This window comes from Notolabrus celidotus, chromosome 10, assembly GCF_009762535.1.
Source record: "Notolabrus celidotus isolate fNotCel1 chromosome 10, fNotCel1.pri, whole genome shotgun sequence".
Lineage (NCBI taxonomy): Eukaryota > Metazoa > Chordata > Actinopteri > Labriformes > Labridae > Notolabrus > Notolabrus celidotus.
The window spans coordinates 15,982,236-16,000,161 of NC_048281.1; the positions used below are offsets into that span (position 1 = coordinate 15,982,236).

The following is a 17,926-nucleotide window of genomic DNA, read 5'->3' on the forward strand; positions in this document are numbered from 1 at the left end:
ATGTTTATTAATGCTGCAAATATCGTTTTTTTTGAATAGGTGTCTATGTGGTTTCCGGTGTTTCTGCAGCCAGTTTATAACACTTCCGCATGGGTTTCATATTTTGAGACCGGAGGTTGCCACTTGGTATCTACCTACTCATAAAACTCTTGACAACAAAACTAAATAAAGGGTATTCCCCCAAATATCTAGCGTTGTTTGGTAATTTATTGACCCTCTCAAGTAAATAGTAACTATTAGCTGTCCTATCAGTGCATTTCACCATGTGGGCACTTAAGCAGGAACCTAATAAAAATCAAACACTGACTCAGCTGATCTACAGGGTCTCTAAATCTAGTGACATAAATGTGAGCTGTGGCTACTTTGTGAAACATGAGAAGTGATCTGAACCCTCTCGCATAGAATGCTTGTTTCTCTACAGCTCTCTTTCAGTCTGTGACAAAATCTTAAGCAGATGGTAAAGATGTTTTCCCAGATTTTTCCAAATGTAATGAATTATTCATTACTCCACAGAAACAATATGTTATAGATGTCTCAATGAGATAACAAGACGTGTGGTTGTTACCTAAATATTCAAACACAAGACAATATGAAGGCTTATTATGTTATTCTGCTTGGGCACACAGGGTTTCAACATTTATAGGTTTCAAAAGTGGGTTTTTAAAGCCGAGACACCTTTACAAGGAAGCATCTATATTTAATGTCAGATAACGTTTCATCTTCTTTGCCTACGTTTGGGGTGAGACAGGACATTTCTTCATCATCTCTTGCTACCTCGGCTTCTCTACCCTGACTAAAGCTGCATTTGCTTTTTCCATCTTAACACTACTTTGTACTCACTTTGAACAGACCTCATCACATCTCAATCCTATACATCAAAGAGTGAGCCCCCCCCACACCCCACCTCCCTTTCCACCCTTCCATCTTTCCTCAGCTTTCTTGATGTTATTCAAACCAGCGCAGGTTTACTAAAGTCACACTTTGTAAATGCCCAGAAAGTTCCTGTCAGGTCTGAGATATTAGCCAACTTTTACCGTGAATCTTATCTCTCTGAGCCTCAGAGGGGCAAACCGTCCACTGTGAATTCTTGTCACCCCTGATTATATTAAGGATATTTGGATGGATCTCGTGTACTGCGGAATTTAACTGTGAATAAAAACTGCCGTGTGTATTTCTTTTAACATGTAGCTTGGTTTAGCTGCACCAGAAATGCCCCTCTTTAAATAAAGCATGATGAATAAAAATGTACAATAGTGCTGCTAGATTTAATACAATGAACTAAGTAACCTCACAACATGTGGTAAAAACAGAGGACCAACAAGCACTAATAGAACAACATTTCATCCGTACATTGTTGTAGCAGAATATCTCTATGTAGGACGGGCTCTGTTAATGATGCACAAAACGGATTTGATAAGCAAATGTTTTATTCCCCTGAAATCGCATCAAAGCACTCAAACACACACAATGAAGCCAAATGCCCTTGAACTGGGTTACAAAATGTAATCATACTGTAAAAAAGAAGGCAGAGTCTGTTTATGGCTTTTGTTTATCTTAAAAAAGTATAAAAGAGTGAATGCAGACTCTGAGCTGCATTTAATTCAGACACAACTGAATGTCTTTCTATTTCAGATCCATTACTCTGGCATCAAAGACAACAGACCAGATCTTTTTAGGGAACAATATAGTTGGAAAAGGAATTCATCTAAATAATTGGTTTTTTTTGTTTTTTATACAAAAAATTTCAGCAAGCATAAATTAGGGTATTTCTCAATTGCTAAAACACTAAACCCTATTGTCTGAACCAAATTCCTTAGTGGCCTGAACCAATGTATTGAATCAGTCACTCTTTTGTTAAAACTATAAGCACTTTTCACCTGTTAGACACAACTTGCAAACACATTCTCACTCACTAAAACACATGTTGCACTGTGATGCACTTGTGCTGCATAATGGTAAGCACAGGTAGCAAAAGTGAAACACATTTGTCACAGCTTAAACACAACCACTCAAAATTGATCACACTTGTTGCTAATGATGTTAGGAAACCAATATAAGCCTGGATCCGGCACGCCAGGGGTTTGCCTGGCCAGAGAGAATGTGGCCTGTGATGAGGATGAAGTCCTGTGGCCTGACCCAGCACGAAGACATGATGCTGTGGCTGAATGATTGTAGATACTGTAAGCACTTCAGTTTGATTTTGTGGATTACACTGTAATGTGCTTCTCATTTATATTTGTTTATACTTTATTTTTACTGTATACAGGTGCTAAATTCAAAGATGATCTTTTTTGCAAAATTAATTTATCCTACTGTGAACAATAAACATGATTTCTACAGCTTCATGTCCTGAGCATTGTGTTTTCAATGTTTTTATGTAGTGTTTAATGACTGCTCAGTATTGTTTTAATTTTGATTGACTTGAGGTATGATCTGACAACATGCTTGGTTTTGCAGGAAGAGTCTGAGGTTTGGTGAATGTGGTTTGAAAATATGGGTTTTGTGCTTATTGATTTTACAAGCTAAACATTTGTCTGTAGTAAATTGACTCATCTGCAGATACTCACATTAAAGCTACTGTGAGGAACTTGTGTCTTGTGTCAGTATTGGTATCCCCTCTGGCCTACCTTTAGTCTCATTGCTGGTTTTGTCCTGTACATGATGAGAATTTTCATCCTGCTGTCTTACAACAGAGTCAAATGTATCGCTCACAGTAAATCTGTGCTATGGAAACTGTTAGCAGTGGCTCTTTCTGTGGCGTGCGGTGTTACAAGCATTCAAAATTTCCCATACAGAGGCTATCAGTATTGTTGCTGATGGTCTTGCTCACTTTTGCAGCTCATATAGGAGGCATCAATACTAATTTCAGTCTGTTTCAGAACCAGCTAAAAGCTACTCACAGGAGCTTTAATTTAGTATATAGGCCAAAAATAATTAAAATCAGATTAAATATAAAAGGCTGAATCCAAAATCACTGACTACTGTTTATATTGTCAACACCAGTCCACATTTATAGTTGGGCTGAAACATTGACTGTATATTAAATTCTCAACGTGTCTCTAGCTCCTCCCATAGGGAGAAGTGATGCCATTATACGATGTCGATAGGTGCTAACACATTTCACTGGTAGAACCAAGGCATGCACAGAAATGTTCTGGTTGGGTGAGCTGTGGGACTGACGTCACACCCCTTCGGCCAGCAATAAAACTCACATTTAGCTTAGCATACATCGTTGAAGATCCGCCATATCGATACAGTTTACAGCAGAACACGCTTGTTTTGATTTGATGCAGACACTTAAAAAAAGTGTAAACCAAAGTTCAATGACTCTTGTGTTAGCCACTCCTCTCACTGTTCCTCTTCTACCCTGCCAATCCAGTAAAGAACACTACAGGAGCCTTCAACCCCGGTCAACAGGACTGTCAATCGATCATCTTTTTAACATCAAATAGCTAATAAAAACTACTATTGTTCAAAATATGAACACTTGCATATAAACACGTATGATAATAACTAACCCATATGACAGAAAGGATATTTAAGAAAAAAGTACTTGAAGTGTATTTCTATTTTCCAGTCATCGACCCATGTTGCATCTGTTATTATGAAGAAGGCAAGGTTTAAGAGCTATACTGCAGCTAGCTAGCTAGCAGGGTAACCTCTGGAAGTTCTGGTTTCACAGGGAAGAGATGTTGTTCTGTCCATTGTTTCTACAGAAAATGGTCTAAGTGTGTATGTGTTTGTTTGTTCAGAAAGGTTTTCAGTTTTGATAATGACCCCCCAATGCTAGACAGTATACATAGTGAGTGCCTACAGAGTGATGATTTGGGGGAAAAGTTTTGCCAGATTGATATCCTTTTTGCAGGCAAGTGCCCAAACAAATAAGTAAAAAATTCTGCTCTACATTGGTTTACCTCATGCTATTAGCAATGCTCACAATGATGCACTCTAGTCTAGACTATAATTTATTTCAACAGTATTGGATGGATTGTCCCATACTTTGGTTTTAACTCTTGCCAAAATGCATATTCCATGTAGCCAGCCCAGTGCTTAATCTTGGGTCCCTTTAAAAAATACGAGAAATGACAAAATGCTAACAAAGATTGTGACCATGATTTTGCTTCTCTACTTCAAATGAGTCAGTCCACATGTGTTGATGTTTGCGTTTAGCTATAAGCACGTGTTAAACTAATGTCCAATAACAGAAAATAGAGAAAAGGTGGCAATTTTCAAAGTAGAATTTTTTTTTAAAAATAACTAATGAAAAAGAAAGCACAAAACTAAGAACTATAAAAGCTGTTTGTATAACTGTAGAGACAAATTCATTTTTACTATTTACAATGTGTGTATTCCAAAATAGAGCAAAAATAAAGATCTGAAGCTGCACTTTAAATTAAAATTGCAACCCTGGTTCAGAAAATCTCATGTTTGCCTGAAATGGCTCAGCTCCTGGATCTACAGCTGCAGATCTGCAGCCCAAAAACATGACACAGGGGGGTTGAGCATCACCGTTTATCCACTTTGACCTGCAGCGATTAGAGCAAGTAGCAGATCAGAGGATGGGTCAGGCCTCCCATCTCTGTGCCTCTGTTTGGGAAATCACTGCCATTTGATCCAGGCCAGCCCCAGAGGAATGCTGCTCCTGCAGATATATTACAGGCCGGGAGGCTGCCAGGGCTGCTGGCAGGAGAGTGCGGCTCGGACATGGGCAGGCAGTGCTGGGAAGGGGTCAGACAGTGGCTCACACCGGGGGTTTGCTAAATGATGGTGGGTAATGTGTGCTGTTTGGGGTGGGGAGGCATAATGGTCGACTGGGAATACAGAGGCAGCCTGATTCATACAATATTGATTCCTCCGTATCAAAAGGGAGCCAAGCAGAGTTTGCTCCTCTTAGTGTGAGACTTACATATTGTACATGTTTGCTTCTCGAGATAAAACGGGCTGGAATTCTTTTTGAGATAGGTATTTCTTTCATTTTCAAAGAGCAGCAGATGACTCGTATTACATCTCTAAATACCGCTTTGAAATCCCTTGAAAATCAGAGTGCTCCTCAGAAAACAACATAAAAGAGCTGCTAAAAGGGATTTTTAGTGGAATAAATTAAAGATGTATCGATTTACTCCCTGGATCACGTGCTGCAATCACCTGACTTTTCCCAGACCACAGAGAACCACTCGGGCTTTGTTTATTCAGATGGAGGGAGCTGAGGCACCAAAAGGCATGGATTATAAGGAAAAATCATCAGCAGGGGCCTTTGATGTCTAAATGAGGCATGTGCAACCCAGACCCCTCTCTTTACCTCACAGCCGTCTCCTCTCTCTCTCTTTCTCTCACACACTCACTCACTCACACTCACACACACACACACACACACACACACACACACACACACACACACACACACACACACACACACACGTGTGAACATTAACACAGAGACTAGTCCTCAGCTGCAAACAAAGACTCCAAACAGATATCTGAAGCTGAGGAGGATTTCCAGAACTTTTCAGAGATTTATTACCGCTCTCGTCATTTTGGACATCATACTTAGAGAGCGACTCATGTGCTTTAAATTATAAGCCAAAATTGGTCATGTCCTGCAGATAATGTTGAAAAAGAGTAGTTCCTGCATCTGTTTTCACTAATGCAGGCAGAGGATGTTGTTACTTACAACCAATTTTTCACACTGAAATCAATCATTTCCCCTGACAGCAGATTTGGAACTTTGACTCCAAAAGAAATGTTTGTGTGAGGGAAAAAAAAAGAAAACCCTGAACTTTGTGGAAGTCCATCATTTGTCAGAGACATAATACAGGTAATGTATAACTGTGACCTAACAGGATGAGTAAAGAGTAGGAGTGAGGAGGGAAATCAGGCCAAAAATAGATTAAATATGCAAATGAAGCTTTCTGTCGTCTGCTTAGTGGTATTTCTGTAAGTTTTATAAGATAAAAATAACTAATGATAATGTTTTTATCTCTGCAAAAACTTTGCTTAACTACATCAAATGAGTCAGTCCACATGTGCAAAACTAGAGAGAACTTGGAGTATCGTTTCCACCTTGATTTTATGTCTGAGGAGATTATTCTGCTGGAATTGTGATGATGAGTAGTTTGGAAGTACATCCTGTTAACTACTCCCACTGACATTAAGAGGATTACGTAGGTAGCGTCAGACAGAGGCAACTCCTTCCGTTAAGTTGAGTCTTTCCTATCCCTTCCAAATCTCTGCTGCCGCTATGTCGAGCCTGTAATTTGCCTAAAACTGAAGGCATCCGCTCGAGACGCTGTGATACGTGGAGACAGACAGATCAATCAAACGACTGAGAGACAGCAAAGAGGGTGGGAGCTTATTTGTCTGGAGAACATGGAGAGGGTGGATCGTTTGTCGGGCAGATGCGCGTTGATATGGTGATGCGGCTGCTACTTTGGCGGTGGTGGTGGTGGTTGTGTTGGTGGGTTTTGGAGCAGCACCTGGTGGCAGCAAACCTTGTGGGAGGACATGTGGGAAGACGTTTCAGAGCTGAGGGAGGAGAGGAAAGTGATCTGTTGAGGGAGGGTTTGACCTCAGTGTGGGTAAAACAGTGCCCACATTCCCAACGAGCTCCTCCAGCAGCAGCTATAAAGCGCAAAGAGAGCTCAGGGCGACAAACAAAATCAATTCTTATTGACTACACTGTGTTATGCACTGAGGGGACATAACTAGAACCAATAAGTCAACATGAACTTTTCTTTGCACCCCTTTTCATTTTTCTCCCCTCTCATCCTTCAAACGAGCAGGTTAACTATCTTTCCGAGGCGCGCCAGTAATTGCTCTCTGTGTTGTGGCTCCACTTTATCACTGTCTCTCTCTTGACATGTATGTTTACCACAACTCTAATCTTCAAAAAGCCTGTTAACATAAGTAGCTCAGCTTTCATAAACCATAAAGTCAGCTCTGACTGATCCTCAGCACCATCCTGTTTACCACGCTGAGGAGCATAAGCACCACTCTGATCATATCTGCCCGCTTGCTAGCAAAAAGGCTTTCTTTCTACGCACGCCTCTGTGACTCATTTCCAAACATGTTGTGTTAATATTCAGGCTTGGGAGACAGGTGACGAGAGGTGGCACTGCGTTGAATGCGCAGCTTATATGACTACACAACGTATTTGTAAGTTTTTCACTGACAAAAACATGGGAAATCAAAAGGTTGAAGCTGAAGACATCTGAGAGCGCCTGGAGTCAAAAGAAGTGCTTTCATGCTTCCTTTCCACCAAAAACTGCAACACTGGGGGTATTTAGATAAAGTGGGGGAGTAGTTGGCCAGCCTGGTGTTAGATATGCAGAGGAAAAGACATTTATCCACATCATCTAACTCCCAGGCCTGCTTTGTTTCACATAAAACAAAAACTGGGCTGATCATGTCAGCGTCAAACACCAGGATTTCTTGAATCACTTAGAAAAGGCCTAACGTCCGTCAAAGCCATTGAGGGGTTCCAGGTCATGCCCTGGTGTTCTGGCATTAATGGGAGCAGGGTGTAGGAGTGTGTGTGAGTGTCTGGAGGGGTGGGTTAATTTGATTTCCACGGCTAATTTTCTGATTTCTCTTTTTCTTCTCTCCACTGGTGTCCTGAAACACTCCAGGTTGAGCCCTCGCCCCAAAGAAAGGGATGCGATCACCAGAGGCAACAGCAGGATGAGACACAGGAAGGAGCCTGGTCTCCAAACATCTGGCAGGGCAAGGCTTCCACGACTCACTCAACCTCGCAAGGGGAAAAAAAAAAAAGGCCCCTCAGATCTGCAGGGATCAAAGTGTGCCCTGGGTGCCTGAGCCACCGTGGCCTCCCTCAACATATTCAAATGGGGTTTCCTGAAAGATGTCGGAGCCACAAGCAGACCTCGGAACATAAACGAGGCAGGAAAAGAGGCAACGATGAATACCTGAAAATCTGTGTGGTTAGTGAAGCGATAGTAAAGCCCATGGCAGATGAGGATATTTTTGTCAGGACATTCAAAGGAGTATTACTGAAATGTCACATGTGCCTGAGGCTGATTTAGTCTCTACAGAGACCTTCTAAATTCACCCAACAACAGACAGAGGGTATGAGAGTGTTTGACTAACTGTAATGGGTGATGCTGATATGATTAACAAAAACATTTAAGGTTACTTTCAGTTTCTGCTTCATACCTTTGAAGCTTGAACTGCCTGCCACACCAGAAATAACTGATGACAGCATAAACCCTGTTCTCACATGGAAAGTTTCTCTTGTTATTTCAGTCCTTGGGATCTTAAGCTCTTGAAACAGACAATGAATTGATGAATTTACAGAATTTCCACTTCTTTTAAATTGAAGTTAACTCCTTTCAAGTATTTTCTATATTCAAGAAAAGTAATCAGCTTGACTTTTTCTTGTTTCTGACAGAAATATTAATTTTGGGGTACAGGCTTGGCCTAATGCTTAAGTCGCGTGCCCATATATCCGGCAACCCGGGCTCAATTCCAGCCTGCAGTCCCGTTCCCTGCATGTCATTCCCCTGCTCTCTCCCAGTTTCCTCCTCTATCCACTGTCCTGTCCTCTCCAAATAAAGTAATAAAAGCCCAAAAAGTCTAATTTTAGAAAAAAAAACGTAATTTTGAAAAAGTCTTGAAAACAGTTATCATCAGGTAAAGGCTGAAATTTTAGTTTTTTATTTCTGACCTGAATTACATAAGGACAGAATAATGAACTCTAAAGAAAAACAAAAATGTATTTCATTTTTCAGACTCTACTCCACTCTAACTCTTGACTTATTTCCACACTGAGGCCATAACTAAAGACAGGACATATGTTACCATGCCTTAAAGCTCCTGTGAGGAAGGTCTGGCTTGTTTTGATTCTGGTGTCCCCTGTGGAGGAAGCACAACCTTGTATCTCTTTCCTGACTTTGTTGTATGCATGTGTAACTGGTGCTTTTTAACAAAATTAAATCTCATCATGTTTCTTCTAACCGTTTATTGTATCAGTCTTTTCTGTGGAAAGAGTGACTCCTACCCCCCTGCAGCGCTTTCAAACATTAAAAATAACAAAACAGAAATAGTCTATCTTTAAGCTGATGGTCTTGTTAGCTTCTGTGGGTCATAAAAAGGCCCCAGTATTAATATCAGTCTGTTTCACATCCAGTTAGAAACTCCTCACAGGAGATTTAAGGGGTTAGAAACCAAATGCATTATGTGACACAATGCAAAGTAGGACATTTCCATGAAATTATTTAAACTAATTTTGATTTTAAGGGATCCTAGGGGCAGAGGAATGTGACTTAACACCCTATTTAGAGTAGTTAGGTTACAAACTACAACAAAAATAACAAAAAGGTGACTGCATGTTCAAAATTCGTGTTCAGAAAACGACACAATTGTTTGGGCAAAAAAGCCCCCAAACTGGCACTGAGTGCAACATTTCCCTCCAACATCATTGAGACATTATAAATTCATCAAACACTACATCCCTTCAGCAGCAGTGATGGCTGGGAGCGGGGGTCACCTGTATGCAGCATTACCGAATTAGCCGCTATCTAACCCAGACCTGCTGTGGTGTGCTGACACTAATCCCGGGCTCGCTGGAGAGCCCTGTCTGTGTTACATTATCATGTCTAATCCCCGTAATCTCTCAGCCGCGCCGCTAAACGCTATTTCACCTCCATCTCCTACCTCATACCCCTCTAATAACATTAATGAAGGGCCGGGCCCCCATTACCCGGGCTACCTCAGTGGTGACGGCCGTAATCAGAGACCCCCTGCACAGCCACCCACTCAGCCTTCAAGGCAGCAGGAATTAATGTAATTCATCGCCTGGGGCAAAAAGCAAACCAAACATATGTTCAACAAATCAGGGTTTGTGTATTTTCTTGTCACCGTTACTGTGCAGGTCTATTAGAGTCATTGATGAGATCCTTAGTGAAGGGCTCGCCGTGCGGGAGAGCGAAAGCTTTGAAGTGCTCGTGCCACTTCGAAAAAGCCCCCCCACTTGCCATGAGACGTTTATGATGAGCTGACCTGGGTTATTAAAATACCTCAGAAATGATCACCCATAATGCTGCTCTCTTTTTGCTGTCAACGAAGAATGGCAGCAGAGGATTGGCTGGGATGAAAGGTTGAAAGGGGCCCCGTATTAAAAATGGCACTTTATCCATTAAAGCAGGATTTCTGCTGTCTCTTTGTGTAATTACCTGCACCCGCCAGCTCTGTGCTCGGGCTTACCTTGTTTACACTGCATGTCTCGCAGTCTAGCTGTCTCCCTGAGAGGCTTTGTTACACTGTCTTCTGCTCTGCCTTTGTCTCTCTTGATGTCTTTCAGTTGTCTGTCTCGGCTGTCGGGGCCAACCTTGAAAGAGGAGGCGTAAGAAAAAAAACACACCCAGAAGAGCAATGTCAATGAAAGCAGTGGATAAATAGACACAAGTTAAAGCAAGCCCCGTAATGTGTGTTTTTTCAATTTAGTCATGTCGAGGCTGTATTCATTTATTTACAATTTACAATTTGGCACTCATATAACTCAAACCCATTAATGTGCTTTGCAATGTTAATCAAATGCTAATGCAATTGCATATCCCCCTTTGCTAGCCCTACCTCCTAGCAAACAGCACCACACTGACTTAATTGTGAGGCTGAAAAACAGCTCATACAGACTTCCTCTCATATTTAATTTTATCTTTGAATAAAAGAGCTATAGGAAAGTATTAATCTGCTTAACATTTCTAAGTACATCCTCCAAAGGATTTTGCTTTTTTAATCTTACATATGCTCAGCAGAGTTACTGGCAAAAACTGTACATTTTCCTCATTTCATCCTTTCAACATCAAATGGTGAGCAGCAAAAATTGGATCAGACTTCAAAGACTGTGATGTGCTCCAAGTCACGGAGTGGCTCTTCTATTTCACATATTGAATCCGAGCAGGATATCAAAGTGCTACCAAAGAACCTCAGGTCTTTACTAAAAAAGGGGTCTAACATCTGTAGAAAGAGGAGCGCAAAGACAAATCACCTCAGGGAAGAGCGAGCATTTATTCTCAGCCGTGAATTTCCAGCCTTTTGATTCTCTCGTTCCCCGTACCACCCTGTCTTCTCCACTGAGATGGAGGTTGGAGCAAGAGAACTCTTTTGTCTCAAGGACTCAAAAAAATTCCCAAAGAATAATCTGGGTTAAAGCTGCTTTGTAGAGGAGCTGCATTTTACATACACGTCTCAAGTCAGGCATTGGAAAACACTCATTGATATTCTCTTACTTACATTTCCTCTGTATATGTGATCCGTGTGTGAGTCTTTGCTGTTTGGAATGTTAGACCTGTGAAAGTAAGAAACATTGTCAACTTAGATGAACACAAAACAACACACACCCTCTGTGTCTTTTTAAGTGAGTATTAATAGAGGTATTTGACTGCTTGTTTTATTGTAAAACAGCTCTGCTTTCATGATTACGCCATTTGCACAGAGCAAGTAAGAAATATTATTCTTTGTGATTACATACATTTGAATTATTTAGAAAAACAAACACCAAAAGAGACAACATCTGCGAACACAATGCTGCATGCCAGTTGCAGTGATGTATTTCAGTCTAGAAAAACAAAATCTCATCCACCTTGGATTTTGTGATGCAACGGGAGGCTCTTGCTGTTTGGATGCAAACACAGTATTCATGCGTGGCAGAGAGGAGTGATATCAAAAGGGAAAAGAACAGCATGTAGGTGAGAACATAGATCTTACAGGAGGAAAATGGGCCAGATCATGTCAAAATAAATCTATATGGAGAGATTCCAGCACTGATTAAACAGAATTGTTAAGTGGAGGTTTGAAGTTTTTCTCACCAAGGAATATGATTGTAAACACGGAGAGAAAAATCCCAGATGAGGCTCTGCTCGGTTTGAGTATACAACAAGCATAACATTTTCTGATGTGTAAATCCAGTATTTTGGAGTTTGAGTCTGGAGAGAGATGCACGGCTTTGACCAAAAGTCACCCAAGATGTTTGATTTCTTATACATGTGAAATCCTCTGAGAGAGTTGTGCACTGTTTTACGATGCAGCTCAACATATTTGTCATTCTCATGATTTTATGGTGCCCTTTTCTTGACCTGCAGCACATCAACAAACCATTCAAACATATGTTGTCAGAGCGACATCCATAGTATGTAATCTGAAACCTACATTAGAAAAATTTGTGTAAGTTGTGGTTCAGAGAGAAGCTAAATATGGAGCGAAAAGCCGCCACGGACACCACGTGTGCTGCTGTTCAGTCGGTGGCTGCTCTCCTGCTTTGCGCATACTTTCTTAATGACCAGCCTAACCATATGCTGAATAAACACAAAGTCTTCAGCTTGTACATCTGGAGACCAGTGCAGCGCCCAACCCCATTTGTGGTCAGACAAGTGTGGTATCTTGGTGGAAAGATATTTATTACATTTATAAAACTAAAAGAGGTGGTGCTTTGGGAGGAGCTTTTCTCTTCTGCTTGAAACAACAGAACATAACAGGGCCACACAAAAATGTCCAGCAGGGCTCAAAATGAGTGATGGGCATGTGAGATCTGCTCATGAAGTTGTCTATGGGTGTTCTCATTTTTGGGTCACATTGGGGGCATTTTGTTTTAGTTGAAAGCTATACAGACACACAATAACCAAACTGCAGGAAAATGTTCTTTCAAAGTGAACAAACTCTGAAGGACAAGAGATGTGGAAGCTCACCCCGTATGTTCCTCCTTGGTGGTCTTTCCTCCCGCCCCAGGGTGACATCTGTGCCTCTGGGGTCCACAGTCCCTGCGCACTCGATGGCCTCTGTAGACTGCAAACGATAAGAATGTCAGACATCCTATTACAAGGACAGAGAACTATTCCAATCTAGACGATGAATATATAGGTCAGAGTGGCAAGTTAGTTGATGAAATTTAAATACAACAAACCCTCTTTTAAAGTGCTTCAACAGCCTTTAATAATCATACTTTATTTGATTTGAGGAAAGTGAAAATGTGTGTAGCATCCATATAAAAGAGAAGTGCAGCAGAGAGAAAACACTGTGTGATTATTGAGACACACTGGGCTCAGATGGACGTAAACTCAGACTGCTGACTCTCTCTGTCTACCGGCTTTGTGTTTTTCTTGTAAAATTATATGCGCAGAAAAAGAAAGCTCAAGTACATTGTTGAGCCATGCTTCTATTTTGCATGGTCTAATCTGATCGATGGTGAGCATGTCCCTCAGGCCCTGCTGAGATCTGAGAAGCCACCAGGCTCATACATTTGAAAGGCATCTGTTTATTTTCAGAATGCAAATGCAGCCCACCTCAAAGGCTATAAGCTGCAGAGAACACACAATGTGAATGTGCTGGAGTGCTCTGCCGGGGGGCTGAGGCCCCACTTATGTCAGGTTCAGGGCCCCCCCCCTGCACCACCACCCCACCTCCCTTCCTGAACCCCAGCGGCCACACACAAACACACTTCTCTAGAAAGAAAGACAGCAGACACAGAGAGGCTTTCCTCACACCAGAACCATGTTTACCCATTCTGCAGCGTTATTTACAAGGGTTTAATGGAGGACATTTACACAAGGTGTGCAGGCGACTGAGATGCTCCATGTGCCAGATGAGGGCAGCCCTTAGGAGAGCCGGGGGAAACAATGCCAAATCTCCTCCCCCTGCCCTCCTCTCTCCTGCCCCTTTTGGCACCCTCCCCTGTCCTCCAGTGAGAGGCTCCAAGGAGGAGGAGGAGGAGGGAGAGGTGGGGGGGGGGGTGGGCCCGGGAAGGTTAATGTGCCCACTTTGATCTTCGTCAAGGCACACTGAGTAAGAATTAATTTACATTTCAGATGAAAAGGTTGACAGTATAAAAAGGCATCTTGTTTCTGGTATGTGAGAGCTGTGTAATAGGCCAGGAATTTGAGAGAGGAAGTCGTGAGGAAACAGAAGGGATAAGCCCCTCTCTTGCCTTTACTGGGAAAGAGATGAAAGGAAAAAAAGGATCTCAGTATGCACTGTTCTTCTGAAACATGGGGACCAAATGCTGCCCAAACTTTCAAAAGCTTTTCTTTATGCATTATTAATTAATTATTACTGTTTCGTGGGCTACTCATTGAGATCAAAAAGGTGTTTCACAAAGATGTAAGGTTCTCAGGCCTTTATCCCTTTTCCTTTTGAAAATTTAAAAAAGAAGAAGTGGCGCGCATTTCCACCGGACATGGGGCGACATGAGAAATTCCAGAGGTCGGCACTTGAATATATAACTTCAGAGGAAAAAATGTTAACACTTCTTTACCTGACTGAATACGAGTAGCGGCCACTTCCCGCTCTTTTTTTATTTGCTTGAGGTTCTGCCGGGCAACATGGCCCCTCCAAGCTGCAGAGAGAGAAAGAGACAGTGTGTGTGTGTGTGTGTGTGTGTGTGTGTGTGTGTGTGTGTGTGTGTGTGTGTGTGTGTGTGTGTGTGTGTGTGTGTGTGTGTGTGTGTGTGTGTGTGAGTGTGTGTGTGTGCAAGAGATTGCTGACCTGCCTCTATGAAACAAAATAGACTGCACATACTACACAAGATCCCACTTCAAAACACTGCTAAACCAGGTGGCAGAGGGATGGATCCCTTTGAACTCTCTGTGGTTTTATTGTCTGCTCTGAAGCATTGCTCTTAACCCTTGTAGGTCAAGCTGTGGTTATCAAACTCATCTCTTTTATGAAGACTCACAGGCACATAATAGACCAGAAGACAGTAGTCAGATTCACAACAAGTTTGCACCTGTCGTATCATTACCTGATAAAGAAATATGTAATCCTACATTAACTAGCATTATTAAGACTTAGGTGCACTTTTTTAAAACTGTGAGGTTGATTCTTGCATACCTGACTGGATGACGATGGCTCCATGGTTTCTCTTCTCCTTCTCTTTCCGGTACCGTCTGGCACCCAGCCAGCCTTTAGTGTAAGCCTGCATCACCACTACCCGAGCGATCACCTCCCTCAGCAGCAGGTTCAGGTGCTCCACATGGTAGTACCTGAGGAAAACCTGACAGCATGTTTAGCCTGGGTTAGAAAGTTTCTACATCTCTGTATTATCAGAAGTTGATTCAACTTTTTTTACTACATGAAAATTATTGAAATGTTTCTACTTATTGAGGAACAACATCATAGATTTCCTTATTGTTCATTTCATGATGTAATTTTCACATTACCTTTGTCGTGCCCAGCACCCAGCCCTCCAGTCTGGCCCGCTTCAGTATAGCAACAGCGTTCTCTTTGCTGGTCTCAGGCATCTTGTGAGCCCGAAATGCAAGGTAGTAATATCTGTTGAGAAGTAAAGGGTAAAAAAAAGTTTTTAGAGAGTTTAAAAAAATCTAACCACTATAACTTTTTTCAAATACAAATGGTTTTATTTATGTAGATAGCTCATAATCTTTTGTGTGTTTAACAGTAAAAGTGATAAAACATCTTACTCTGATGTAACTCACAAGCACCAGATTGTGAAAAGAGAGTTAGAGAAGAAGATTGATACTTCTTTTATGTCTGCCTGGTTATAAATAGTTATAAATATTAGGCTGAAGCCAACAGCCTGCTGGCTTGTCATACAGACAGGAAACGGAGGGAAACAGCTCGCCTGCATCTGTCTGAAAGTAACAATATTCATCTACCAGCACCTTTCAGGGTCAGTAATCAACATGTATTATAATTTGGTGCATTTAGAATCACAATGCAGAAAAGACTTCAGCAGAATGTAGCTGTTGCTAAGTGTATTATGTATAAACACATGTTTTGCCTGTGGTTTGTGTTTTCTGTGAACTCAGAGGTGTAAAATAGAAGCTTTGATTAGACAAATTCAAGACGGTAAGGTCCAAAAATTATTCACCAATGGTCATGGAGCAACAGATCCTCACAGACCTGCCTCTTCACTGACAGGTTGAAGTGTCCACTTACGTTTGAGACTTTCTCAACCTGTTTCTCAATCATTCTTTTATACTAATTTGTTGTAAATTGCAAAATATGGGATAACTGGAGAAATGTGTATTATAAAAGTGAATCTACAATGCCTGGATTCATTAAGAAAATGTCAAAAAACAAACAACCCCCTCTTCAGATACCACCATCATCAGTGCGGTATAATTCTTTCATCTATCCCATTCCTCAGCCAAGCCGGTGGAAGCAGATGGCTGTCTACCAGAGGGACTGATACTACTCCAGGTCTCTGCCTATTAAAATACGTGTTTCCTGTGGAGTGTTCGCTCACAGTGGATATTACAGTTAAAGCCTGCAGCAAAATATATATATTTTTTGGTTTTGACACTGAACAAATATGTAAGAAAAAGGAATGCAATGGTTAAGATTAATAATAAAAAGTTTGGAGGATTGAAAAACTGTAAATAACAAATACACCAAGCCAGTGGAGTAGACAATGTTTCCCTTCCACAGCATCCATTGCTTATCTCTACTTTTCTGTTGTTTTTTAAAATTATTTCCCCAGCCTTTTTTTACAAAATGATCCTGCTTCATTTCAGCCTATATGTTAGATTCTTCATCACAAAGATGACATCTTTGATGGACAGCCATTGCTTGTGGTTTGGTGCTTCAGTCTTTAGCCAGTTCTTAGTGATGTCATTCTTTGTAGCTGCAGGTCTTCTGCATGTACAGTTCCTTCTAAATGTCCCAGGTATGAAACAAGGCCGGATCAAGGGATCACATAACTCAACACTTTGTAGAAAACTGCATGCACACTAACCCAGAAATATTTTATCTTTGTGCGATTAATCTGTTTATTTTTGATCTGGGTTGTAATCACAGATTTAAATTTATTCTACAAAATAAATTCCCTCCATCTATGTGTCTGTGCTGTGGTTTGAATACTTTCCACATATCATACCACATATTTTCTGAGATCTGCAAACATATTCTTATAGTCCAGTTTAGTTGCACTTTGCACTTTAGCTATTTCAAAGAATTTAAACACATTTTAATTATTTTACTCCAGCTCTGTGCCTTTTATTATGTGTTATTAGGTTGTATTACCCTGTAAAGCATGTTGAATGGCCTCAGTGTGCAGAGTGACATGAGATAATCTTTGTTTTGATTTGGTGCGGCATAAATTGAAACTGATAAATGGAGCGATTTACCTTCAGTGGTTGAGAGGAGAGACTAAAAACTTGACAACTTTTCCACACAACTAGTGGAAGCATCACCACAGCTTAAAGGTGGCCTGCTCAGTCAGAGCAGAAAAATGAGCCTGACTGAGACATGAGTCTTCAACAGAGGCTCTTTGTTGGAGCCCCTTTGAATGAATCATCGTCTCTTATTTCAACGGCCGCAGAAAATGCCCATCAGCCCGGGCCTATCAGTGTTCATCAGCGCTGCCCTGCATGTTTATCGCTCACATTGTCTGGATCCGTCCACTGATCCTCTTGTTGTAGTTTACAAAATACCAGCATAGGACCAAAGTGGCTCAAAATGTTTGCTCAGGGACATCAAGGCTCCAAAACGACTGGTTCATCTCTTGTGTTCTGGAGTTGGTCAGAAAAGAAGAACAACAACAAGAAGAAAAACTTCTTTGAACTCGCCTCCCCGCCTCGGTCTACAGCCTTTCATTCTAATTCCTGTTGATACCTGTTATTTCTTTGATGGTAAATACAAAGCACTGCTTGGCAACATCAGACGAGCCTTTGATATGAGAGCACAAATTTAAATCAGTTTTCACTAAAGCTGCAGTTTAGCCGTTCAGGTCTGTCTGTATGACTTCTGCCTGGCTTAGGTAGGATGATATGGATTCAAAAGCAAGGTTTAAATGTAGTCTTAGTGCTGATACACCCTCTCATTCACACACTTGCACAGGTGTTGTGAAGTAAACAGTCAAATCGTGGGTTGGGTTTAAGAAGCTTTTAAAATAATAAAACTCTAAAAATAAGGACTTCCAAATAAAAAATTAAAAAAGTGCTCATTCAAAGTTTTAGGT

At 41.2% G+C, this 17,926-nt stretch overlaps 1 protein-coding gene across 1 annotated transcript in view; it reads right to left on the bottom strand.

The window, feature by feature from the left end:
- myo3b (myosin IIIB) overlaps positions 1-17,926 on the bottom strand; it is a 65,631-nt gene that overhangs the window by 9,202 nt on the left and 38,503 nt on the right. The window contains exons 27-32 of the mRNA XM_034693981.1: positions 15,165-15,276; positions 14,836-14,998; positions 14,261-14,341; positions 12,699-12,795; positions 11,248-11,302; positions 10,219-10,342 (exon numbers count right to left, since the gene is read on the bottom strand). Of these exons, the coding sequence (XP_034549872.1) occupies positions 10,219-10,342; positions 11,248-11,302; positions 12,699-12,795; positions 14,261-14,341; positions 14,836-14,998; positions 15,165-15,276 (632 nt within the window). The remainder of the gene's footprint in view (positions 1-10,218; positions 10,343-11,247; positions 11,303-12,698; positions 12,796-14,260; positions 14,342-14,835; positions 14,999-15,164; positions 15,277-17,926) is intronic.